The sequence below is a fragment of the Nansenia antarctica genome (assembly GCF_963989245.1).
Source record: "Nansenia antarctica genome assembly, chromosome: 2".
Classification (NCBI taxonomy): Eukaryota; Metazoa; Chordata; class Actinopteri; order Argentiniformes; family Microstomatidae; genus Nansenia; species Nansenia antarctica.
This window is the reverse complement of record NC_137675.1, coordinates 4,186,904-4,214,601: the sequence shown is the minus strand read 5'-3', so window position 1 is coordinate 4,214,601 and position 27,698 is coordinate 4,186,904. Positions and strand designations below refer to the sequence as shown.

The window sequence follows — 27,698 nt, the reverse complement described above, 5'->3', positions numbered from 1 at the left end:
AGAGAGAGAGAGAGAGAGAGAGAGAGAGAGAGAGAGAGAGAGAAGAGAGAGAGAGAGAGAGAGAGAGGAGAGAGAGAGAGAGAGAGAGAGAGACCGAGACCCCCCCCCCGGTTCACAGAATTACAAGTGGTGGTAGAAGACATGGTGACAGAAAGCCTTGTTGGCTGACGAAAAGAAAATGTTGACAAAAGATGATTCTGTCTTCTTCTATCTGTCCTGTTGATTCTGTCTTCTTCTCTCTGTGCTGTTGTTCTGTGACTAGGACCCTACAGTGCCGTCTGGTTTACACCATATCTCTGAAGCTGTGGAGGAAATGCCATGTTCAGGTAATACTGAGATTGTCAACTGCCTTTTGAAATGTCAATACACAAAATAGCTGTTATGTAATTCTCTCCTCTCCCTCCTCTCCCTCCCTCCCTCCCTCTCCTCCCTCCCTCCTCCCTCCCCTCCCTCCCTCCCCTCTCCCTCCCTCCCCCTCCCTCCCTCCCTCTCCCTCCCTCTCTCCCTCCCCCTCCCTCCCTCTCCTCTTTCTCCCTCTCCCTCCCAGAACCCATTCAACCTACTGTTCACCTTGCCTCGACCTCGCCTCAACACAGAGGACATCCAGCCTCAGGCCACGCCCCCGTAGTTGGCCCCCTAGTGGCGATTCCAAGAACAGCACGGAAGATGTCAGAGTACATCTGTCTCACAACTTACCTGATGTCGTGTTAAGTTTCAAAGAATTTAACATGTTCAGCCTGAGCAGTTTTATGCCTGACTCTCCCCCGGTAAGAGCTTCACCTGGAAGGATAGAGAGAATTTAGGAAGTAAAAAGAAAATGAAAACTATTTCATAATTTAATTATGTGGTTCAATATCAATTGCTTTTACTTTTTAGACTTCTCACAAAGAATTTACTCCTGAAATCCTTGATGATGAGAGCAAGGGAAGATACTGGTAACTTGTTTTTTGTCATTATATTGTGTATTATACATGACTGTATGGGATTACTACAAGAGATTACTATGTTGAAATAGTTGAATTGGTGGATATCATTCGTCATTGTTGTATGTTCAACAGGTTCCAGTGCCCCCGTGCAGGTCTGTTCCAGTGCAGTATAACAGGCCTGGTGTTTGGGATGAAGGGGGAGGGGGAGGTGCTCTACGAGACAGTCCCCTGGGACACGAGGCTCCTAGCCCAGAGTGGCAAGAGGCCTGCAGGACCCCTGTTCAACATAGACTGCCCTCAGAAGTCTGTCCGTCAACTACACCTCCCACACTGTGAAATCTACCCTGGTGAGAGAAGAATACACTGTGCTGTGTGCATGGAAAGAACATGTGGGCTATACATAATCAGGGAAACCGTCAAATATTTTGTCTAAATCACATAACAGAGACTTTAATGAAAGACAGGAAGTAAGGAGGAGAGGGTATGTCAGCAGGGCATGGATCTGAACCCATGCCGACATGGGCATATGTGACACGGTCTGGTCATTTGAGCCGCAAGCTTCTGACTTTTATTTTGAAACGTGGAAATATATTTCAACGTTGTTGAAAATCACAACACAAACTCGCTAGTCACGCCAAAATACTGCAACGCAATGGATTGGGTGAGTGAGTAATCCCCACTGCTACCTAGTGAACTAAAACACTACTTTACATTGTTAGCAGGTTCACAAAACAAGCTGTGTTAGTTGACTAGCGAGTGTGTCGTTGATTTTCAACAACGCTGACATGTATTTACATTTTTCAAAAGAAAAGTCTGAACATTAAATCGACTGCCGACTTAAACCAATTGACCAGACCGTGTCACATGTGTGCACTGTAGGCCATGGTGCTAGAGCACTGGACCACCCCAGGCCACTAAATCACATAATCTAAATGAATGATGAATGACATCATCATGTCATCTCTGTGTACCACCTTTTTATAGTGTATGATAAAATATTCTGTGTTTATATAGTATCATGATAGACAGAAGGTCCTCTATGAGTATGTTTCTACTCAGCATCTGTAGCAGCGAGTTGTGTGTCATTAACGAAACAAAACACATTTCTCTTTCTTTCTTAGAAGGTGGGCATGACTTCCTGTCTGTATTCCATGTGACTGATGACAACGTGGAGTTTATCCGTCCCCATGTGAAAACTGGCTCACATGTCATAATAAACGTCACCGGATTGTCCCCTTTTGGCATCGTTAAAGACGAAAAGGCTCCCAACACCCCGATAAAGTCACATGTGTTGCTATTCCATGAGCCATTTGATGACTCTGATGTGATCCTTAGAGTGTTGTTGCTGCCTGAAAACATTTCACTGGATGATGTAAGTTGATTTTAAAATGCCACAACTACATATACTTATTGTCTGAAGAGAGTTGGGGTCTATTTCAATTTACGTAACTCACTCGAGAAGTAAAATGAAAAAAGAAATAGATTTACATTTTGCATTGAACTAAAACTCTAATTAATCTGCTTCTGCATTCTTGCTCTCATTGTAATCAATCTACTCCAGGTGCAAATGAAGAGGGCACGGAGGAATAAGAGAGAAACTTTCCTTTCAACAACTTCTGACTGTAATCTAACTCCAGATCAGTCATACAGCCTCTCCACTGATCCAACACATACAGTGGAACCCCAGGTAAAACTGTTGGAGAGAGTCAGCATGATATTACCGCTGTTGATACTTGAACCCTGACTGAGTGAATAGAGATACTTTCTAATAGGAGGGGTTACTCTTACTATTGCTCAAACTCAAGTTAAACTAACAGCATCCTATTTTTATCCTCTGATCCAGAGAGCAACGTTTTATGAAGACTACACAAACTATGTTGAGAAGTTTGAGGTAGAATTACCTGTTACAGCTAGAAGGGTTGTACTCACGCTGAGGGAAAACACCACTAAAGGAAACAGTTCACAGGATGCTGAATGTGTGTGGAAACGTTGTGTCAAACTGCCCCCCAGAGTTCAGTCAGGTAACAGTCTTCTGGATTACAAATTATATTGTTATAATTATACAAAACTCAATTATCATTTTAAATTCTCTATCATGATTGCAACTACAGTACATGAAGATTACAAGTACAGTATTTATATTATATCATGTTATTATATTACCGTATATCATTTTGTCTTTGATCCTCAATTGCCTGTCCGATGTAAACTGGACAAAATATTTCAGATCTGCTTTTTGACGTAGTACAACAGTTTTCATACTTGAAATCGAATGAATTAGTTGTTCTCAGCCTCAAAATTAAAAAAAAACTGCAAAATGAATGGAAACATCTCTTACTCCCCATTCACACCACCAGGTGGCACTATGGCAGCTATAATCTACCACTTCCGCTGGTTTTTCTGGATCGGAACAAAAGAAACAGCGGCCCCCATAGATCCATATATGGAACGTCACACAGGTAATATACATGTCCTTCTCTAACCTTCTCATCAGCTTGCTACTGGTTGTCATTGGGTTATTTGAACACTAAAGACAATTATTATATTTTTATTTATTTATTTTACCAGATCAAATCTATTGAGAACAAATTCTCATTTATTTATGACGAAACATAAACTGAAGGTTTATAATGAAGGATAACTATCCTTAAACATTTTGTATATGTATATATTATTATTATTATTATTATTATTAAATGATTAAATCTTTATTTATGCAGTGTGTCTCACAGACACCATGGCCTCTTCTCCTGGGAGCCCTGCTTGGAGCCCTGCTTACAGCCCTGCTCTGTGTCAAGAGACAGTGACTGATCTGCTAGTGAACTGTTTGAAGAATCTGCTGGAGGATGAGATGAGGGTTTTTTGCTTTCAACTGAATCAACGACTGCATAACTTTGACCCCCTCCTTCCAGGGGAGCTGGAGCATAAAAGCAAGCATGACATTGTGAGAATGATGGTAAAGAAATACCTCAAGAAGGATGCTGTGGAGCACACACTGAGGATCCTGCGGAAGATGGGGCTGAACTCGTATGCGAAAGAGTTAGAGGACGATTTTAGAAAGTGGAAGAGCGCAGCCCATGAAACAGGATGAGGACGAGGACGCTGTGAAGATCGCACGGGATCCTTCCTGGTAAACAGACTGACTTCTATAGCGCCTTATTCCAAAGCGCTTTACAACGGCCTCTCATTCACCCATTCACACACCAATGGCGGCCCAAGGACACCTCGACATGTGGCCAGCTGGGGTTCGAACCGCCTACCTTGTGATCATTAGACAACGGCTCTACCTCCTGAGCCACAGCCGCCCTCTTCCTGGAGAAGACAGAGCTGGAGTGATATGCTGGAGAGTTAGAGGACTTGGTATCCAGTTTCTCAGAAGCATCTGCCTGGATTTTCTCAGGATGGCATTCCTACCAACTGCCAGTGCAGTTCCTAAATCGCCTGAACGATTTATTTTTCCTCCAGGTACTAGACATGTTTCAGTAATCACTGAAAAGGAAGAAGATTGACATGTTTTGTCCTATATTGGACATATGAAGACATCCTGTTGAATAGACACAGTTCTTGACTGTGATTTTCTTCTTTTTATTTTCTTACTATCCTTCTTTTTCTGGATTTTTTAATGCTGTATGTAATGCACTTTGAATTGCCCATGTTGTATGAAATGTGCTATACAAATAAACTTGCCTTGCCACCATGTGGCAGGTTCATGATATCAGATGTACTCCATTACAGCACATTGTATTTAGTTCTGTAGGATAAAATAAAATAAAAACGTTTATCATTGATGACACTGACCAAGGTGCGCTGGCTGCCCTCAACAAGTGACGTTTAAACAAACAACAAACCATGATTTATTTACCAACCAATCACGGATTGGAATGTGATATCTCTGTACTTAATGCATATTATGGACAACCAATTATGTACACAAAAACCACCAATTACAACATTGATAGTAATTGTTTAACTTCAAATCCAAACTTTTGAGTAGAGCCAAGAGAAGAGAACTGTCCCATTACTTACGCAGGGCGCTGTACCTTCTTCGAGATACTTGAACCATATTCTTCGAGACACAAATGGATAGATATCACGAATTTAAATTCATCTAGATTAATCCATCACATTTCTATGTATATAAAACCCTTCAAATACCACGGTACGCTCATCAATTTCCATTAACACCATGGGACTCATGCTGTGTATGTTTATTTACCCATCACGTTACCAGATAAATGGAGGATGGTAGAACACTGTACAGGCCACAGACGAGACCACACCGTTCTACAACGTCCAGCTTCTAGTTGCAGCGGTCTGAATTATGTTTAATCTTTCATCTTTGGTCTGAATTATGTTTAATCTTCAATCTTTGGTCTGAATTATGTTTAATCTTCAATCTTTGGTCTGAGTTATGTTTAATCTTCAATCTTTGGTCTGAATTATGTTTAATCTTTAATCTTTGGTCTGAATTATGTTTAATCTTCAATCTTAACTGCCCAGTTTTAGAACGTCGGTTGCAAAGCGGTTGCCGAGTTTTTCTCTGCGACGTTCTAAAACGGTCTCGTCTCGTCGCGGAACAGGGGGGGGTAGGCCCTATTCCAGTCTAGCGAGACTTATCAAGATGAGCCTGGATTTTCCTTTAGTGTCGTTGATGGGATACCCCTCTGGCCTTTAGGAATGTTGTGGTTGTGTCTTGTGTTGTGTTTCCATTCCTCTACCAGTCTAACATCATTCTCAGGGGTTGTATAATCCACGTGGTCATCCCACTGGTCACCATGTCCATGTTTTTTCACTGTTCTCCCTCCGCTGTAGCTGTCCGCGTGTGTCCTATGTTTACGTGGTTGTAACTGTCTGCGTGTGTCCTATGTTTACATGGTTGTAACTGTCTGCGTGTGTCCTATGTTTACGTGGTTGTAACTGTCTGCATGTGTCCTATGTTTACATGGTTGTAACTGTCTGCGTGTGTCCTATGTTTACATGGTTGTAACTGTCTGCGTGTGTCCTATGTTTACATGGTTGTAACTGTCTGCGTGTGTCCTATGTTTACATGGTTGTAACTGTCTGCGTGTGTCCTATGTTTACGTGGTTGTAACTGTCTGGGTGTGTCCTATGTTTACATGGTTGTAACTGTCTACGTGTGTCCTATGTTTACGTGGTTGTAACTGTCTGGGTGTGTCCTATGTTTACGTGGTTGTAACTGTCTGCGTGTGTCCTATCATGTTTACATGGTTGTAACTGTCTGCGTGTGTCCTATGTTTACATGGTTGTAACTGTCTGGGTGTGTCCTATGTTTACATGGTTGTAACTGTCTGCGTGTGTCCTATGTTTACATGGTTGTAACTGTCTGCGTGTGTCCTATGTTTACATGGTTGTAACTGTCTGCGTGTGTCCTATGTTTACATGGTTGTAACTGTCTGCGTGTGTCCTATGTTTACGTGGTTGTAACTGTCTGCGTGTGTCCTATGTTTACGTGCCTCCTCACCCATCTAGACCTGGGGGGTATTCCATGAATGTCGCTAAAGGAAAAAAGGAGACTTGTCAAAAAATAAGCCTAGATTTTCCTTTCGCAACGTTGATGGACTACCCCCCCAGGTCCTGGGTGTGTAACGCACATGTACCTCAGTGATTGTGTTTTCACAAATGATGAGTCAGATCTATCAGAGAGAGACGCTCAACTCCACCTCTGAGGACGTCCCCAGAGATGCATGGTTGGCAGCAGCTTGGAAGCAGGAGTGGGAGTCAGCCGGGCCCTCCCGAATCCACCGCTACATCTGGGACCCAGGAGATGGCGCCATTGGAGGAGACGACCTACCACGCCGGCAATGGACCACGCTGAACCGTCTACGAACTGGTGTCGGTCGCTTTAAAACATCAATGAAGGCGTGGGGCCTGGCGGACAGTGCGGCATGCGAGTGCGGTGACCCTGAGCAGACCGCCGACCATATAATCACCATCTGCCCCTTATATAGACCACCCTCGGAAGCCAGCCTCTTCGACTTAGAACCAGAGATGCGGGCATGGCTACACTTCATTATCACTTTAATATTACTGACTTTACTTATGATACTTTCCTCTATTACTGTGATGTTGTGTCTTGAAGCTGCAGCATCAATGTTGAGGAACCTAAGCCAAAGATTTTACTCTTGTGTACTTGTACGTTATATTATTATTGTTATTATAAATATATGACGTTGTAATAAAAGCATTTTCTTTTCAAAAAGAAAGTCTGATTCTATCAGAATTGACCAGGGTTCGCACACCTTTTGAAACATCAAATTCAAGCACCTTTCAAGGACTTTCAAGACTCAATTCCCTTAAATTCAAGGAGCCAACACAGCATAGTTTGAGACAGATCTAGATGAGAATTTATATAATAGGAACTATCCGCTCACAGACGACAATTAAAAAGAGAGGCTTGAATGTGTAGAACACTAGATGGTCTCTTGCCTTCTCTACCACAGCGCAGAAAAACAATATATTGTGAAATATGTGTAAAGTTAAGCAATACAGAGACTTATTTACTAGTTGACGAGCTGAGTAAAACATTTTTGAATATATATTTTTTTTAGAGAGAGAGAGAGGGGGGGGGGGGAATTCAAGCACTTTCAATGACCCATGTCTATTTTCAAAAACTTTTAAAGGGCTCTGCACACAGCGTGCGATTTCTGTTGCGCATCAACGTTCCATTTTGAAGTTTGAATGGAAGTCTATGAGAACATCGCATTTACCCACACACGGCCCCGATTTTAATCGCACGGCGAACATTCGATTCCATTCATTTTGAATGGGACAAAGCACACGGCGTGCGAGTTTTGTCGCACTGCTTTGTCCCATTCAAAATGAATGGAATCGAATGTTCGCCGTGCGATTAAAATCGGGGCCGTGTGTGGGTAAATGCGATGTTCTCATAGACTTCCATTCAAACTTCAAAATGGAACGTTGATGCGCAACAGAAATCGCACGCTGTGTGCAGAGCCCTTAAGACCTTCGATTTTTTTGTTTTTCTCAAATTCACAAACTTTCAAGGAACATGGGAACCCTGTTTTAATAAGCGATCTGACTGTGAATAAACCACCACAGGAGACGAAGATTAATAATTGACATACAATGTGTTTATTCATTTTTGGTTATTTCCGGCCATTTAGAAGTTTTTGTTGTATACATTTTTCTCTGTAGCAACATTTTTTTAAAAAGTCAAAAAACAAAAACGAAAAAAATACAATCATTGCTAAACACCTAAAAAGGACTACATGCATGGAAGACAAGTAACATATTTTCTTCTTTTTTTTATTTTTTTTTATCCTTGTTCTTGTTATACTTTTTTTTTTTTAATTATTATTCTTTTGAGTAACATGATGGGTCCACGCGGCGCTCCAACTCGCAGGCTGGCGCCTCGCAGAACAAGTATTAGAAAAAAACTCTACATCTGTGACTAAAATTATCATTTTTTTTGTTTGTTTTTTTTAAAAACGAAGGAAAAACAAAAAAGAGTGATTATAAAAAGAAAAAGGAAAGAAAAAAAGACGGTGGTGTCAGACAAGTCATGGAGGGTGGGGGGGGTCGTGGAGGGGGGGGGTCACAGGGGGAGGAGAGAGTCAAAGGAGGGGTGGGGGGGAGTCAAAGGGAGGGGGGAGGTTGTGGAGGGGGGGGGGGTCATCAGGGATTGGGAGAGGTGGGTGTGGGGTGTTGACGCTGAAGTAAAGAAAGCTATAGGAGTGTGTGTGTGGGGGGGGGTTTGGTGGCTCAGCTTGAGGTATGACTGGGGAAGGGGGGGGGGTGAGGGGGTTAAGGTTAACGTGACAGTGTTCATCCTCCACAGGGACAGGAAAGGTAGGGGGGGTATTTGGGGGGGGGGTCTCAGTTTGAGGTGTCAGAGTGCACGCTGCCTAGTGCACCCGGTGGGGGAGGGGGGGGGCAGCGCCGCCATCCTGCCAACCACTGTCAACCTGGAGAGAGAGGGAGGGGGAGAGACAGAGGGAGGGAGGGAGGGAGGGAGGGGGAGAGACGGAGGGAGGGAGGGAGGGGGAGAGACGGAGGGAGGGAGGGGGAGAGACGGAGGGAGGGAGGGAGAGGGAGGGAGGGAGAGGGAGAGACAGAGGGAGGGAGGGAGGGAGTTCGGGAGGGAGAGGGAGGGAGGGAGAGAGAGGGAGGGAGGGAGAGAAAGGGAGAGAGAGAGAGAGGGAGGGAGAGAGAGGGAGAGAAAATACATAAGTATAGAGGATGTGAGACCATAAACCCTCAGAGTGTGTGTGTGTGTGTGTGTTTACTCACATGGAGACTGTGTGTGTGTGTGTGTGTGTGTGTGTGTGTACTCACATGGAGACTGTGTGTGTGTGTGTGTGTGTGTGTGTGTGTGTGTGTACTCACACGGAGACAGTGGGGGGGGGGGGGGCAGCTCCTCATAACCTCCCATCAGGAGTGTAACACGGCGCCGGGTACCCACCTGCAGGGGGCAGCAGAGAGCTGTTACACACACACTGTTACACTACCTCACTGTTACACTACACACTGTTACACTACCTCACTGTTACACTACCACACTGTTACACTACCACACTGTTACACTACCTCACTGTTACACTACCTCACTGTTACACTACCTCACTGTTACACACACACTGTTACACTACCTCACTGTTACACTACCTCACTGTTACACTACCTCACTGTTACACTACCTCACTGTTACACTACCTCACTGTTACACACACACTGTTACACTACCTCACTGTTACACTACCTCACTGTTACACACACACTGTTACACTACCTCACTGTTACACACACACTGTTACACTACCTCACTGTTACACACACACTGTTACACTACCTCACTGTTACACTACCTCACTGTTACACACACACTGTTACACACCTCACTGTTACACTACCTCACTGTTACACACCTCACTGTTACACTACCTCACTGTTACACACACACTGTTACACTACCACACTGTTACACTACCACACTGTTACACTACCTCACTGTTACACTACCTCACTGTTACACACACACTGTTACACTACCTCACTGTTACACTACCTCACTGTTACACACACACTGTTACACACACACTGTTACACACACACTGTTACACTACCTCACTGTTACACTACCTCACTGTTACACTACCTCACTGTTACACACACACTGTTACACACCTCACTGTTACACTACCACACTGTTACACACCTCACTGTTACACTACCTCACTGTTACACACACACTGTTACACTACCACACTGTTACACTACCTCACTGTTACACACACACTGTTACACTACCTCACTGTTACACACACACTGTTACACTACCTCACTGTTACACACCTCACTGTTACACACACACTGTTACACTACCTCACTGTTACACACACACTGTTACACTACCTCACTGTTACACTACCTCACTGTTACACTACCTCACTGTTACACTACACACTGTTACACTACCTCACTGTTACACACACACTGTTACACACACACTGTTACACTACCACACTGTTACACTACCACACTGTTACACTACCACACTGTTACACACACACTGTTACACTACCTCACTGTTACACACCTCACTGTTACACACACACTGTTACACTACCTCACTGTTACACACACACTGTTACACTACCTCACTGTTACACACCTCACTGTTACACACACACTGTTACACTACCTCACTGTTACACTACCTCACTGTTACACTACCACACTGTTACACACACACTGTTACACTACCTCACTGTTACACACCTCACTGTTACACACACACTGTTACACTACCTCACTGTTACACACACACTGTTACACACCTCACTGTTACACTACCTCACTGTTACACTACCTCACTGTTACACTACCTCACTGTTACACTACCTCACTGTTACACTACCTCACTGTTACACACACACTGTTACACTACCTCACTGTTACACACACACTGTTACACTACCTCACTGTTACACTACCTCACTGTTACACTACCTCACTGTTACACTACCTCACTGTTACACTACCTCACTGTTACACTACCTCACTGTTACACTACCTCACTGTTACACACACACTGTTACACTACCTCACTGTTACACTACCTCACTGTTACACTACCTCACTGTTACACTACCTCACTGTTACACTACCTCACTGTTACACTACCTCACTGTTACACACACACTGTTACACTACCTCACTGTTACACTACCACACTGTTACACTACCTCACTGTTACACTACCTCACTGTTACACACACACTGTTACACACACACTGTTACACACACACTGTTACACTACCACACTGTTACACTACCTCACTGTTACACTACCTCACTGTTACACTACCTCACTGTTACACTACCTCACTGTTACACTACCTCACTGTTACACTACCACACTGTTACACTACCTCACTGTTACACACACACTGTTACACTACCTCACTGTTACACACACACTGTTACACTACCTCACTGTTACACTACCTCACTGTTACACACACACTGTTACACACCTCACTGTTACACTACCTCACTGTTACACTACCTCACTGTTACACTACCTCACTGTTACACTACCTCACTGTTACACTACCTCACTGTTACACTACCTCACTGTTACACACACACTGTTACACTACCTCACTGTTACACTACCTCACTGTTACACACACACTGTTACACTACCTCACTGTTACACACACACTGTTACACTACCTCACTGTTACACACACACTGTTACACTACCTCACTGTTACACTACCTCACTGTTACACACACACTGTTACACACCTCACTGTTACACTACCTCACTGTTACACACCTCACTGTTACACTACCTCACTGTTACACACACACTGTTACACTACCACACTGTTACACTACCACACTGTTACACTACCTCACTGTTACACTACCTCACTGTTACACACACACTGTTACACTACCTCACTGTTACACTACCTCACTGTTACACACACACTGTTACACACACACTGTTACACACACACTGTTACACTACCTCACTGTTACACTACCTCACTGTTACACTACCTCACTGTTACACACACACTGTTACACACCTCACTGTTACACTACCACACTGTTACACACCTCACTGTTACACTACCTCACTGTTACACACACACTGTTACACTACCACACTGTTACACTACCTCACTGTTACACACACACTGTTACACTACCTCACTGTTACACACACACTGTTACACTACCTCACTGTTACACACCTCACTGTTACACACACACTGTTACACTACCTCACTGTTACACACACACTGTTACACTACCTCACTGTTACACTACCTCACTGTTACACTACCTCACTGTTACACTACACACTGTTACACTACCTCACTGTTACACACACACTGTTACACACACACTGTTACACTACCACACTGTTACACTACCACACTGTTACACTACCACACTGTTACACACACACTGTTACACTACCTCACTGTTACACACCTCACTGTTACACACACACTGTTACACTACCTCACTGTTACACACACACTGTTACACTACCTCACTGTTACACACCTCACTGTTACACACACACTGTTACACTACCTCACTGTTACACTACCTCACTGTTACACTACCACACTGTTACACACACACTGTTACACTACCTCACTGTTACACACCTCACTGTTACACACACACTGTTACACTACCTCACTGTTACACACACACTGTTACACACCTCACTGTTACACTACCTCACTGTTACACTACCTCACTGTTACACTACCTCACTGTTACACTACCTCACTGTTACACTACCTCACTGTTACACTACCTCACTGTTACACACACACTGTTACACTACCTCACTGTTACACACACACTGTTACACTACCTCACTGTTACACTACCTCACTGTTACACTACCTCACTGTTACACTACCTCACTGTTACACACACACTGTTACACTACCTCACTGTTACACTACCTCACTGTTACACACACACTGTTACACTACCTCACTGTTACACTACCTCACTGTTACACTACCTCACTGTTACACTACCTCACTGTTACACTACCTCACTGTTACACACACACTGTTACACTACCTCACTGTTACACTACCTCACTGTTACACTACCTCACTGTTACACTACCTCACTGTTACACTACCTCACTGTTACACTACCTCACTGTTACACTACCACACTGTTACACTACCACACTGTTACACTACCTCACTGTTACACTACCTCACTGTTACACTACACACTGTTACACTACCTCACTGTTACACTACCACACTGTTACACTACCTCACTGTTACACTACCTCACTGTTACACACACACTGTTACACACACTGTTACACACACACTGTTACACACACACTGTTACACTACCACACTGTTACACTACCTCACTGTTACACTACCTCACTGTTACACTACCTCACTGTTACACTACCTCACTGTTACACTACCTCACTGTTACACTACCTCACTGTTACACTACCTCACTGTTACACTACCTCACTGTTACACTACCTCACTGTTACACTACCACACTGTTACACTACCTCACTGTTACACTACCTCACTGTTACACTACCTCACTGTTACACTACCTCACTGTTACACACACACTGTTACACTACCTCACTGTTACACTACCTCACTGTTACACTACCTCACTGTTACACACACACTGTTACACTACCTCACTGTTACACTACCTCACTGTTACACTACCTCACTGTTACACTACCTCACTGTTACACTACCTCACTGTTACACACACACTGTTACACTACCTCACTGTTACACTACCACACTGTTACACTACCACACTGTTACACACACACTGTTACACTACCTCACTGTTACACACACACTGTTACACTACCTCACTGTTACACACACACTGTTACACTACCTCACTGTTACACACACACTGTTACACTACCTCACTGTTACACTACCTCACTGTTACACACACACTGTTACACACCTCACTGTTACACTACCTCACTGTTACACTACCACACTGTTACACTACCTCACTGTTACACTACCTCACTGTTACACTACCTCACTGTTACACTACCTCACTGTTACATTACCTCACTGTTACACACACACTGTTACACTACCTCACTGTTACACTACCTCACTGTTACACTACCTCACTGTTACACTACCTCACTGTTACACTACCTCACTGTTACACTACCTCACTGTTACACACACACTGTTACACTACCTCACTGTTACACACACACTGTTACACTACCACACTGTTACACTACCTCACTGTTACACTACCTCACTGTTACACTACCTCACTGTTACACTACCTCACTGTTACACTACCTCACTGTTACACTACCACACATACACACACACACTACCACACACACCCTGGTACACTACCACATACTCATTGGTACACTATCACACACACACACTGGTACACTGTGTGTGTGTGTGTGTGTGTGTGTGTGTGTGTGTTTGAGTGTGTGTGTGTATGTGTGTGTGTGTGTGTGTTTATGAGTGTGTGTGTTTATGTGTGTGTGTGTGTGTGTGTGTACCTGAGTTGGGCGTGGCGGGGGAGTTGGCCTGGCTGGCCTGGGAGGAGACGCTGGCCGCGTCCACCGCCGTCTTCACGGCGTACAGGTTGGCCTCCTCCTGGAACTTCCCGATGTTCTTCTTGTACCGAATCCTCTTGTTACCAAACCAGTTAGAGACCTGGGGGGGGAGAGGGGGAGACAGAGATGGATAAAGAGAGAGAGAGAGAGAGGGAGAGGGCGGGAGAGAGAGAGAGATTATTATCATCACCAAAGCTGTACCAATACAGAACTAAAGATGTCCCAATACAGAACTAAAGATGTCCCAATACAGCACCAGACTTCAACTTAGCAAAGTAACGTTAGCTTTGGACTTTATCTTTGGTTATTATTTACCAATCCTTTATTTCAGTTATACGGCTAGCGCAAGCAGCTAGCTTGTATGCATGAAGTCAGTCAGGCGTTAGATACTTTCTGTCACTAGCAGCTTGGCTGCCTAGTTCCAATCAACGGTATCACCATGGATACAACGCAGGCTTGTATCACCATGGATACAACGCAGGTTTGTTTACTCTGGTGAAGAGAACGGAATATACCACTTTGATGGAGCTCATCTTGGGGAAGGGGAGGGGGGAGGGTTGGAATGAACCATTACTGGAAATTACAGTGGTTGTAAACCAGATAGTGGAGGGGGGGTGCTAAATGCCAAAATCTAACAGTATGTGTTAAGAATGCTTTTCTCAGTGCATTTGTGTATGTTTCTGTTAATTAAATATACCTGGTCTGGTGTAACAGAAACTATCCAGTGGATGATCACACTGTCACAACAGAGTTAGATTAAACAGCAAATCACTGTTATCAATATGCAGTGTACGGCACAATGTGAAACTCTCATTTGGCTAGTAACAGTAGCAGTAGTAACAGTAGCAGTAGTAACAGTAGCAGTAGTAACAGTAGCAGCAGTAACAGTAGCAGTAGTAACAGTAGCAGTAGTAACAGTAGCAGCAGTAACTGTAGCAGTAGTAACAGTAGCAGTAGTAACAGTAGCAGTAGTAACAGTAGCAGTAGTAACAATAGCAGTAGTAACTACATGAGATTAAATGTCGCTCTATTCATCAATGGAGATAATTTCAGGTCATTATTGAGATATATATATATATTATATATATATATATAAAAACTACTATTTAAAAAATTTAATAAACAAACAAATCAGCAGCTTTATTGGTTATCAGTATATTTTTCCGCCTGTTGTGTTGTGTAACCCTCCTGTCGTGTTCGTTTCTCCCCCCTTACTTTGGTGTTCCTGGTCAAATTTGACCGGTTTGTTTTAACTGCTCTTACATTAACACAAAAACGATTAATCATCACCAAATTTTATTTAACACCCTTTAAAGCTGTAAACAATGTCTCAGACTAGCGGTTAACAAGAATAACTGCAGTGAATATACAAAGAATAGACACTGAAAATGTACTGGTTGTAGGCAGTCAAATGTAAAACAGAATATTTATGATTCATGCAAAAGTTCGGAAAAAGTAAATCGGTCAGATTTGACCCGAACACGACAGGCGGGTTAAACCCCCTATTTGACCCCTGCCTGACCCCTGCGAGCGACCCTGGTTGACCTCTGACCTGAGAGACGGTGATGGCACACTTCTTGGCCAGCTCCTCCTTGGCCTCCTCGCTGGGGTAGGGGTTGGACAGGTGGGAGTAGAAGTACTCGTTCAGCACCTCAGTCGCCTGCTTGTTAAAGTTACGCCTCTTCCGTCTGATAGAGGGGGGGAGGGAGAGAGGGGGAGGGAGAGGGGGGGAGAGAGAGGGAGAAGGAGAGGGAGGGAGAAGGAGAGGGAGAGGGGGAGAGAGAGGGAGAGGGAGGGGGAGGGGGGAGAAAGGGGGAGAGAGGGAGAGAGAGGGAGAAAGAGAAACAGAGGAGGGGGTGAGAGATGATACATGATGATTCTAGTGTTATTGTAGACATATACAGACAGACAGACAGACAGACAGACAGACAGGCATCACCTGGCTCCACCGCCTCTACAGAGATGCAGCAGTCACGCTGCCCTGTCACGACTCATTACTGTCCTGGCACCCCGCTGGTGGAACGAGCTGCCCACCGCTGTCAGGACTGCAGAGTCTCTACCTGTCTGCTGTCAGGACTGCAGAGTCACTACCTATCTGCTGTCAGGACTGCAGAGTCTCTACCTATCTGCTGTCAGGACTGCAGAGTCACTACCTGTCTGCTGTCAGGACTGCAGAGTCTCTACCTATCTGCTGTCAGGACTGCAGAGTCTCTACCTATCTGCTGTCAGGACTGCAGTCACTACCTGTCTGCTGTCAGGACTGCAGAGTCTCTACCTGTCTTCTGTCAGGACTGCAGAGTCTATACCTGTCTTCTGTCAGGACTGCAGAGTCTCTACCTGTCTTCTGTCAGGACTGCAGAGTCACTACCTGTCTTCTGTCAGGACTGCAGAGTCTCTACCGGTCTTCTGTCAGGACTGCAGAGTCACTACCTGTCTTCTGTCAGGACTGCAGAGTCTCAACCTGTCTTCTGTCAGGACTGCAGAGTCACTACCTATCTGCTGTCAGGACTGCAGAGTCTCTACCTATCTTCTGTCAGGACTGCAGAGTCACTACCTGTCTTCTGTCAGGACTGCAGAGTCACTACCTATCTGCTGTCAGGACTGCAGAGTCACTACCTGTCTTCTGTCAGGACTGCAGAGTCACTACCTGTCTTCTGTCAGGACTGCAGAGTCACTACCTATCTGCTGTCAGGACTGCAGAGTCTCTACCTGTCTTCTGTCAGGACTGCAGAGTCACTACCTGTCTTCTGTCAGGACTTCAGAGTCTCTACCTATCTGCTGTCAGGACTGCAGAGTCTCTACCTGTCTTTCTGTCAGGACTGCAGAGTCACTACCTATCTGCTGTCAGGACTGCAGAGTCTCTACCTATCTTCTGTCAGGACTGCAGAGTCTCTACCTGTCTTCCGCCGTAGACTAAAGACCTCCATCTCTTCAGGATACACCTTAACTGTCCCTCCTAAAGACCTTCTCATCCCCTCTACAGTTTCTCTACCGTAAAAAAGAAAATGACATTTAAAAAGTAATTCTTCCTTCTTCTAGCGTTGTGACTGCCAATGGCCCCTGGTCCTAGCCTGGATTTGTTTTTCTCATGATGACTGAAGGACAGATGACTCACTCACTCAGACAAATGTACTTGTTGTAAGTCAGTTTGTTGTAAGTCACATGCCAAACATGTAAAAATGTAAACACAGACAGACACACAGACACAGACACACACAGACACACAGACACACATACAGACACACACACACACAGACACACAGACAGACACACACACACACACAGACACACACAGACACACACACAGACACACACACACACACACACACACACACACACACCCCCCCCCCCACCCACACGCACACACACACCAAGAACGAATCTGGAAAACAGTATCCTGATCAGTTTGAGCTTAAACGCGCACGGACGGACGCACGCGCAAACACACACACACACACACACACACACACACACACACACACCTGGCGTCGAGGAAGCGTGAGCGCAGGATCATGACGGCCTCGCAGGTGCTCTGCTTCAGCTGCATCTGGATGGAGCTGAACTTCCTGTGGATGATGCCCACCATGCGCTCGATCTCCTTGGGGGAGATGGGCCGCGTGCGAGACTGCTCCCGCAGCAGGTTCATCACGTGGTTGGTGAACTCGCTGCACGCCTGTTAGGGGGGGGGGGGGAGGGAGGGGGGGAGGGAGGGGGGGAGGGAGGGAGGAGAGGGAGGGGGAGGAGAGGGAGGGAGGGGGAGGAGAGGGAGGAGAGGGAGGGGGAGGAGAGGGAGGGAGGAGAGGGAGGGAGGGGGAGGAGAGGGAGAGGAGAGGGAGGGGGAGGAGAGGGAGGGAGGGGGAGGAGAGGGAGAGGGGGGAGGGAGGGAGGAGAGGGAGGGGGGAGGAGAGGGAGAGGGGGAGGAGAGGGAGAGGGGGAGGGAGGGAGGGAGGGGGAGGAGAGGGAGGGGGAGGAGGTGGGAGGGAGAGGGGGAGGGAGGGAGGGGGAGGGAGAGGGAGGGAGGGGGAGGAGAGGGAGAGGGGGGAGGGAGGGAGGAGAGGGAGGGGGAGGAGAGGGAGGGAGGAGAGGGAGGGGGAGGAGAGGGAGGGAGGAGAGGGAGGGGGAGGAGAGGGAGGGAGGGGGAGGAGAGGGAGGAGAGGGAGGGGGAGGAGAGGGGGGAGGGAGGGAGGAGAGGGAGAGGGGGGGAGGGAGGGAGGAGAGGGAGAGGGAGGAGAGGGAGAGGGGGAGGAGAGGGAGAGGAGAGGGAGGGGGAGGAGAGGGAGGGAGGGGGAGGAGAGGGAGAGGGGGGAGGGAGGGAGGAGAGGGAGGGGGAGGAGAGGGAGAGGGGGAGGAGAGGGAGAGGGGGAGGGAGGGAGGGAGGGGGAGGAGAGGGAGGGGGAGGAGGTGGGAGGGAGAGGGGGAGGGAGGGAGGGGGAGGGAGAGGGAGGGAGGGGGAGGAGAGGGAGAGGGGGGAGGGAGGGAGGAGAGGGAGAGGGGGGAGGGAGGGAGGAGAGGGAGAGGGAGGAGAGGGAGGGAGGAGAGGGAGGGGGAGGAGAGGGAGGGAGGAGAGGGAGGGGGAGGAGAGGGAGAGGGAGGGGGAGGGAGGGAGGGAGGAGAGGGAGGGGGAGGAGAGGGAGGGAGGAGAGGGAGGGGGGGAGGGAGGGAGGAGAGGGAGGGAGGGGGAGGAGAGGGAGGGGGAGGAGAGGGAGAGGGGGGAGGGAGGGAGGAGAGGGAGAGGGGGGAGGGAGGGAGGGGGGGAGGGAGGGAGGAGAGGGAGGGAGAGGGGGGAGGGAGGGAGGAGGGGGAGGGAGGGAGGAGAGGGAGGGGGAGGAGAGGGAGAGGGGGAGAGGGAGGGGGAGGAGAGGGAGGGGGAGGAGGTGGGAGGGAGAGGGGGAGGGAGGGAGGGGGAGGGAGAGGGAGGGAGGGGGAGGAGAGGGAGAGGGGGGGGGGGGAGGGAGGGAGGGAGGAGAGGGAGGGGGAGGAGAGGGAGGGAGGAGAGGGAGGGGGAGGAGAGGGAGGGAGGAGAGGGAGGGGGAGGAGAGGGAGGAGAGGGAGGGGGAGGAGAGGGAGAGGGGGAGGGAGGGAGGGAGGGAGGAGAGGGAGAGGGGGGAGGGAGGGAGGAGAGGGAGGGGGAGGAGAGGGAGGGAGGGGGAGGAGAGGGAGAGGGGGGAGGGAGGGAGGAGAGGGAGGGGGAGGAGAGGGAGAGGGGGAGAGGGAGGGGGAGGAGAGGGAGAGGGAGGGAGGGGGAGGAGAGGGAGAGGGGGAGGGAGGGAGGGGGAGGAGAGGGAGAGGGGGGAGGGAGGGAGGAGAGGGAGGGGGAGGAGAGGGAGAGGTGGAGGAGAGGGAGGGAGGGGGAGGAGAGGGAGGGGGAGGAGGTGGGAGGGAGAGGGGGAGGGAGGGAGGAGAGGGAGGGGGAGGAGAGGGAGAGGGGGAGGAGAGGGAGAGGGGGAGGGAGGGAGGGAGAGGAGAGGGAGGGGGTGGGAGGGAGGGAGGGAGGGGGAGAGATAAGAGACAGAATGTCAAATGTCAGACTGTTAAATGTCAACTCTATCTTCTGCTGAAACATGTGTGTGTCGTGTGTGTGTGTGTGTGTGTGTGTGTGTACGTACGTAGATATGTATAAGAGTGTCTATGTATGTGTGTGTGAGCCTGTTTGTGTATGTGTGTGTGGTGTGTGTGTGAGCATGTGTGTGTGAGCACATACAGTATGTGTGTGCGTGTGTGTGTGTGTGTGTGTGTGAATGTGTGTGTGTGAGCACATACCCCCACCCCCACCCCCACCCCCACCCCCACCCCCACCCCCACCCCCACCCCCACCTCACCTGTTCGTATTTCTCCAGCTCAGAGTGGTAGATCTGTCTGATCTGGCTCAGCTTGGCCCGGTAGTCTGAGTGTTCTATGCTGCCGTCGTTGGGCGACCCCCCTGCCGCCGCCACCGCCGCCGCCGCCGCCGCAGAAGCCCCGCCCTTCTCCGGCCCGGACACGCCCTCCGCCAGCAGCATGTTGTCCAGCCGCATGATCTGGGGGTCCGGGGGGTCCTCGTCCTGGATGCCCCGGATACTGAGGACTGGAGGAGGGGGGGGAGGATGGGGGAAGAGGAAGGGTGGTGGAGGGAAGGAGGGAAGGAGGGAGGGTGGGAGGTGGAGGAGGGAGGGTGGTGGAGGAGGAGGAGGAAGGGGAGGGTGGTGGAGGAGGAGGAGAGAGGGAGGGGAGGGAAGGAGGGAGGGTGGTGGAGGAGGAGGAAGGGTGGGAGGGGAGGGAAGGAGGGAGGAAGGAGAGAGAGGGAGGGAGGGAGGAAGGGGAGAGAGGGAAGGAGGAGGGAGGAAAGGAGGAGGGAGGGTGGGTGAGTGGGAAGGGAGGGAAGGAGGGGGGGAGGGAGGGGAGGGGGGAGGGAGGGAGAGGGAGGGCAGGGGAGAAGGGATAGGGTGAGTGGAAGGGAGGGAGGGAGGGGGAGAGAGAGAGAGAGGGCAGGGGAGAAGGGATAGGGTGAGTGGAAGGGAGGGAGGGAGGGGGGGAGAGAGAGAGAGAGGGAAAAAAATGATAACATGTGGTTAGATGTGCCTGCATGTTCCAGTGGTGTAGTTCCACTGATGGCCAGCAGAGCGCGCTCACACGCTAGCCTAGGGAGCGACCACGGCGAGGGGATGTGAGGCTTGGCCTAGCCATACTGTTACCAGGGTTACCACACCTTCTGAAACATCACATTCAAACTCCTTTCAAGGACTTTCAAGACTCAATTCCCCCCCTCAAATTCAAGGAGCCAACACAGCATAGTTTGAGACAGATCTAGATGAGAGTTTATATAATAGGAACTATCCGCTCACAGACAACAATTAAAAAGAGAGGCTTTTGAATGTAGAGGCTTGAACATGACTAGATGGTCTCTATAATTACGCAAAACATTTTTTGGAATATATATTTTTTTCTTTAGAGAGAGAGAGAGAGAGAGGGGGGGGGGGGAATTCAAGCACTTTCAATGACCCATGTCTATTTTCAAAAACCTTTAAGGCCTTAACCCTGGGTTACATTCACCAACTACAACTGGCCACGACTCCTAACCCTGTCTCACTCCTAACCCTAACCCTGTCTCACTCCTGTCTCACTAATTTACGGTAAAGAAAAACAGAAAAAAAGTGTGTGTGAATATGTGAATATTTGTATATGTGTGTGTGTGTGTGTGTGTGTGTGTGTGTGTGTGTGTGTGTGTGTGTGTGTGTGTGTGTGTGTGTGTGCGTGCGTGCGTGCGTGCGTGCGTGCGTGCGTGTGTGTGTGTATGTGCGTGTGTGAGCTCATATCTGTGTGTGTGTGTGTGTGTGTCTGTGAGCATATATGTGTGTGTGAGCTCATGTGTGTGTGAGCTCATATGTGTGTGTGTGTGTGTGTGTGTGTGTATGTGTGTGTGTGTGTGTGTGAGCACCTGTGTGTGTGTGTGTATGTTCCACCCTTTTCAAGCGGAGCATCCGACGGTTTTTGCTCCGGGAGCGACTTCGAATGTGCGTTCTCACCGCTCCAAACGACGCAGAGCTAAAGCGAACTTTATCCTAAACTCCGTTTCAAGTGAAGCAAATGTTCTAGTGAGAACACCCCCTGACTTACAACTACCAAATCAAAGAGGAATCTGGGACTAGTTATGGGCCTGTCCTGCTTGGTTCAAGTTCAGTATTTTGACAACTTATAGTCAAGATGGTTCCCATGGTTACCCTGAAGAAACATGGGCTGCGTTCGTAAAAAATCCGCTCTGGAAATCTGATCAGCACTCATGGAGCGCCTCTTGTCCAATCAAATGACTCGGTCCCTCTATGAGGTTGTACCCAGTGTGCGCTCCGGCGCTCTCAAGAGCCAATTTACGGACTCAGCCTTTAATGTATGGGTCAGATGTGTTTATAGCCACTGACTTAAGCTCACTAAGAACAGACATAGGGGAGTTACCACACCTGAGTAGAGGTAGAGTTACCACACCTGAGTGGAGTTACCACACCTGAATAGAGGTAGAGTTACCACACCTGAGTAGAGGTAGAGTTACCACACCTGAGTAGAGGTAGAGTTACCACACCTGAGTAGAGGTAGAGTTACCACACCTGAGTGGAGGCAGAGTTACCACACCTGAGTAGAGGTAGAGTTACCACACCTGAGTAGAGGTAGAGTTACCACACCTGAGTGGAGGCAGAGTTACCACACCTGAGTAGAGGTAGAGTTACCACACCTGAGTAGAGGTAGAGTTACCACACCTGAGTAGAGGTAGAGTTACCACACCTGAGTAGAGGTAGAGTTACCACACCTGAGTAGAGGCAGAGTTACCACACCTGAGTGGAGGTAGAGTTACCACACCTGAGTAGAGGTAGAGTTACCACACCTGAGTGGAGGTAGAGTTACCACACCTGAGTGGAGGCAGAGTTACCACACCTGAGTAGAGGTAGAGTTACCACACCTGAGTGGAGGCAGAGTTACCACACCTGAGTAGAGGTAGAGTTACCACACCTGAGTGGAGGCAGAGTTACCACACCTGAGTAGAGGTAGAGTTACCACACCTGAGTGGAGGCAGAGTTACCACACCTGAGTGGAGGCAGAGTTACCACACCTGAGTAGAGGTAGAGTTACCACACCTGAGTGGAGGCAGAGTTACCACACCTGAGTAGAGGTAGAGTTACCACACCTGAGTGGAGGTAGAGTTACCACACCTGAGTGGAGGCAGAGTTACCACACCTGAGTGGAGGTAGAGTTACCACACCTGAGTAGAGGTAGAGTTACCACACCTGAGTAGAGGTAGAGTTACCACACCTGAGTAGAGGTAGAGTTACCACACCTGAGTGGAGGCAGAGTTACCACACCTGAGTGGAGGCAGAGTTACCACACCTGAGTAGAGGTAGAGTTACCACACCTGAGTAGAGGTAGAGTTACCACACCTGAGTAGAGGTAGAGTTACCACACCTGAGTGGAGGTAGAGTTACCACACCTGAGTGGAGGTAGAGTTACCACACCTGAGTAGAGGTAGAGTTACCACACCTGAGTAGAGGTAGAGTTACCACACCTGAGTGGAGGCAGAGTTACCACACCTGAGTAGAGGTAGAGTTACCACACCTGAGTAGAGGTAGAGTTACCACACCTGAGTGGAGGCAGAGTTACCACACCTGAGTGGAGGCAGAGTTACCACACCTGAGTGGAGACACTGTGACAGAAGCCTTTCATCTGTCAGCGCCTGGAGTCAAGTGATGATGGGGTTTCCATGAGCATCAAATCCATCCTTCCATTCCACTAGTCCTGTATCGTACTCTAATGACTAGTCCTGTATCGTACTCTAATGACTAGTCCTGTATCGTACTCTAATGACTAGTCCTGTATCGTACTCTAATGACTAGTCCTGTATCGTACTCTAATGACTAGTCCTGTATCGTACTCTAATGACTAGTCCTGTATCGTACTCTAATGACTAGTCCTGTATCGTACTCTAATGACTAGTCCTGTATCGTACTCTAATGACTAGTCCTGTATCGTACTCTAATGACTAGTCCTGTATCGTACTCTAATGACTAGTCCTGTATCGTACTCTAATGACTAGTCCTGTATCGTACTCTAATGACTAGTCCTGTATCGTACTCTAATGACTAGTCCTGTATCGTACTCTAATGACTAGTCCTGTATCGTACTCTAATGACTAGTCCTGTATCGTACTCTAATGACTAGTCCTGTATCGTACTCTAATGACTAGTCCTGTATCGTACTCTAATGACTAGTCCTGTATCGTACTCTAATGACTAGTCCTGTATCGTACTCTAATGACTAGTCCTGTATCGTACTCTAATGACTAGTCCTGTATCGTACTCTAATGACTAGTCCTGTATCGTACTCTAATGACTAGTCCTGTATCGTACTCTAATGACTAGTCCTGTATCGTACTCTAATGACTAGTCCTGTATCGTACTCTAATGACTAGTCCTGTATCGTACTCTAATGACTAGTCCTGTATCGTACTCTAATGACTAGTCCTGTATCGTACTCTAATGACTAGTCCTGTATCGTACTCTAATGACTAGTCCTGTATCGTACTCTAATGACTAGTCCTGTATCGTACTCTAATGACTAGTCCTGTATCGTACTCTAATGACTAGTCCTGTATCGTACTCTAATGACTAGTCCTGTATCGTACTCTAATGACTAGTCCTGTATCGTACTCTAATGACTAGTCCTGTATCGTACTCTAATGACTAGTCCTGTATCGTACTCTAATGACTAGTCCTGTATCGTACTCTAATGACTAGTCCTGTATCGTACTCTAATGACTAGTCCTGTATCGTACTCTAATGACTAGTCCTGTATCGTACTCTAATGACTAGTCCTGTATCGTACTCTAATGACTAGTCCTGTATCGTACTCTAATGACTAGTCCTGTATCGTACTCTAATGACTAGTCCTGTATCGTACTCTAATGACTAGTCCTGTATCGTACTCTAATGACTAGTCCTGTATCGTACTCTAATGACTAGTCCTGTATCGTACTCTAATGACTAGTCCTGTATCGTACTCTAATGACTAGTCCTGTATCGTACTCTAATGACTAGTCCTGTATCGTACTCTAATGACTAGTCCTGTATCGTACTCTAATGACTAGTCCTGTATCGTACTCTAATGACTAGTCCTGTATCGTACTCTAATGACTAGTCCTGTATCGTACTCTAATGACTAGTCCTGTATCGTACTCTAATGACTAGTCCTGTATCGTACTCTAATGACTAGTCCTGTATCGTACTCTAATGACTAGTCCTGTATCGTACTCTAATGACTAGTCCTGTATCGTACTCTAATGACTAGTCCTGTATCGTACTCTAATGACTAGTCCTGTATCGTACTCTAATGACTAGTCCTGTATCGTACTCTAATGATGTCAGCGCCCTGCAGTGTGCAGGGTTTAGGTAAAGTACAGATGTAGCATCAGTAGCGTCCACTGAATCTGTGTCTGTGTCAAGACACTTTCAGACGAACCTGGACTCAAACCCAACATGTAGTCTGGTCCCAGATGTGTTTGGCTAAAGCAAGTGCAGGTTTAGGACCAGGCTAGTGGCTAAAGCAAGTGCAGGTTTAGGACCAGGCTAGTGGCTAAAGCAAGTGCAGGTTTAGGACCAGGCTAGTGGCAGAACAGGTGTTCACCGTCATGCAGTCAGAGATATACCATATATACCATCATTATGTGTGTGTGTGTGTGTGTGTGTGTGTGTGTGTGTGTGTGTGTGCGTGCGTGCGAACCAGGCTTGGGGGTCGATAGGTCAGGAGAATTGGCCCAACAGACGGGGAATGACATTAGGAACTTAACTAGAGGTCCCCTTTGTGTGTGTGTGTGTGTGTAAGTCCCTGGTTGTAAGGAGATCAAGTTTAAGCAGCGTCTGTTAGTGTTAGTGTTTACTGAGGCTGGTGACACACACATTCAGATCAGAGAGAGAGGCAGAGAGAGAGGGGGAGGGGGGGGGGAGAGAGGGGGAGAGAGAGGGGGGTGGAGAAGGAGGGGGAGAGAGAGGCAGAGAATGGGAAGAGGGAGAAAGAGGGGGAAGAGGGAGAGAGAGGGGGAGGGGGGAGAGAGAAAAGAGAGAGAGGGGGAAGAGGGAGAGAGAGGGGGATGGAGAAGGAAGGGGAGAGAAAGAAAGAGGGGGAAGAGGGAGAGAGAGAAAAGTGAGAGAGGGGGAAGAGGGAGAGAGAGAGAGGGGTGGGGAGGAGAGACAGGGTAAGATAGACTCTAGAGGGTATGGTGGTTTGTATGGAGGTTACTATGGCAGCACTGCCAGCGTTCCCTGGCATCCCCATACTGCCAAAAACAAGACAGACACACACACACACACACGCGCACACACACGCACACGCACACACGCACACACACACACACACACACACACACACACACACGCACACACACACACACACAGAGAGCCGTTAATTAACGCTGGCTCTTAAGGAGCTACTAAAGAGCCAGTGAAAAATGAAGGCTCATTTGAGAGGTCATTAATTTGCACAGTTATGCAAATTAGGTGGCAATTACAGCGTAGTTCCAGGGATCAGCTCGCATCCATAATCCCACAACGAGGGATATGACAGCCTCCGCATCTGGCAACCGGCCACAGTCTAGTCTACAGTGCGCACACACACACACACACACACACACACACACACACACACACACACCTTCAACTGAAAACCACCTCCAACCCCCTCGAATGAGACCCAGCCTCCATATGTTTTGACAGTCAGGGTTCGAACCCAGGTCTCTTGACGCGGAAAGACCCAAGCGTCTACCACCAGGACAACTGACCCCTGACCCCTGACCCTGACCCTGGACATCCTCACAGTCATCTACCACCAGGACAACTGACCCCTGACCCTGAACATCCTCACAGTCATCTACCACCAGGACAACTGACCCCTGACCCTGACCCCTGACCCTGGACATCCTCACAGTCATCTACCACCAGGACAACTGACCCCTGACCCTGACCCTGGACATCCTCACAGTCATCTACCACCAGGACAACTGACCCCTGAACCCTGACCCCTGACCCTGGACATCCTCCAACCACCTCCTCTACACATATACGCCTATATGAAAAACAACAACACGTCAACTATCACGTAACACTCTTTCTTTTGTGGGTTTATGTTTATGTTTTCATGTTGGCTTTGTTCATGCAGACTGTCAATATGTGGCCTGGGGTGGTCCAGTGGTCTAGCGCCACAGCCTGGGGTGGTCCAGTGGTCTGGTACCATGGCCTGGGGTGGTCCAGTGGTCTGGTACCGGTCCAGTGGTCTGGTACCATGGCCTGGGGTGGTCCAGTGGTCTAGCACCACGGCCAGGGGTGGTCCAGTGGTCTGGTACCATGGCCTGGGGTGGTCCAGTGGTCTGGTACCGTGGCCTGGGGTGGTCCAGTGGTCTGGTACCATGGCCTGGGGTGGTCCAGTGGTCTAGCACCACGGCCAGGGGTGGTCCAGTGGTCTGGTACCATGGCCTGGGGTGGTCCAGTGGTCTGGTACCGTGGCCTGGGGTGGTCCAGTGGTCTAGCACCACGGCCAGGGGTGGTCCAGTGGTCTAGCACCGTGGCCTGGGATGGTCCAGTGGTCTAGCACCATGGTCTGGGGTGGTCCAGGGGTCT

At 48.1% G+C, this 27,698-nt stretch overlaps 2 protein-coding genes and 1 long non-coding RNA gene across 3 annotated transcripts in view; 2 read left to right on the top strand and 1 right to left on the bottom strand.

Moving 5' to 3' along the window:
• The window catches only part of LOC308151825 (protein NLRC3-like), a gene marked incomplete at both ends in the record, with an annotated part of 11,351 nt that extends 10,723 nt beyond the window's left edge, over window positions 1-628 (top strand). Inside the window, one exon of the mRNA XM_080524715.1 lies at window positions 548-628. Within this exon, the coding sequence (XP_080380841.1) occupies window positions 548-628 (81 nt within the window). The remainder of the gene's footprint in view (window positions 1-547) is intronic.
• Window positions 629-757: 129 nt separating this feature from the next.
• LOC308176035 lies at window positions 758-2,163 on the top strand. The gene is made up of 3 exons (XR_013937999.1): window positions 758-935; window positions 1,059-1,273; window positions 2,048-2,163. It is a non-coding gene; the product is annotated as an uncharacterized lncRNA (long non-coding RNA).
• A 5,922-nt stretch (window positions 2,164-8,085) lies between these two features.
• LOC308151133 (pre-B-cell leukemia transcription factor 1-like) overlaps window positions 8,086-27,698 on the bottom strand; it is a gene marked incomplete at its 5' end in the record, with an annotated part of 36,858 nt that continues 17,245 nt past the window's right edge. Inside the window, 6 exons of the mRNA XM_080523953.1 lie at window positions 8,086-8,872; window positions 9,294-9,369; window positions 14,518-14,674; window positions 16,127-16,262; window positions 18,057-18,247; window positions 20,394-20,638. Coding sequence (XP_080380079.1) covers window positions 9,326-9,369; window positions 14,518-14,674; window positions 16,127-16,262; window positions 18,057-18,247; window positions 20,394-20,638 — 773 coding nt within the window. The 3' untranslated portion in view covers window positions 8,086-8,872; window positions 9,294-9,325. The remainder of the gene's footprint in view (window positions 8,873-9,293; window positions 9,370-14,517; window positions 14,675-16,126; window positions 16,263-18,056; window positions 18,248-20,393; window positions 20,639-27,698) is intronic.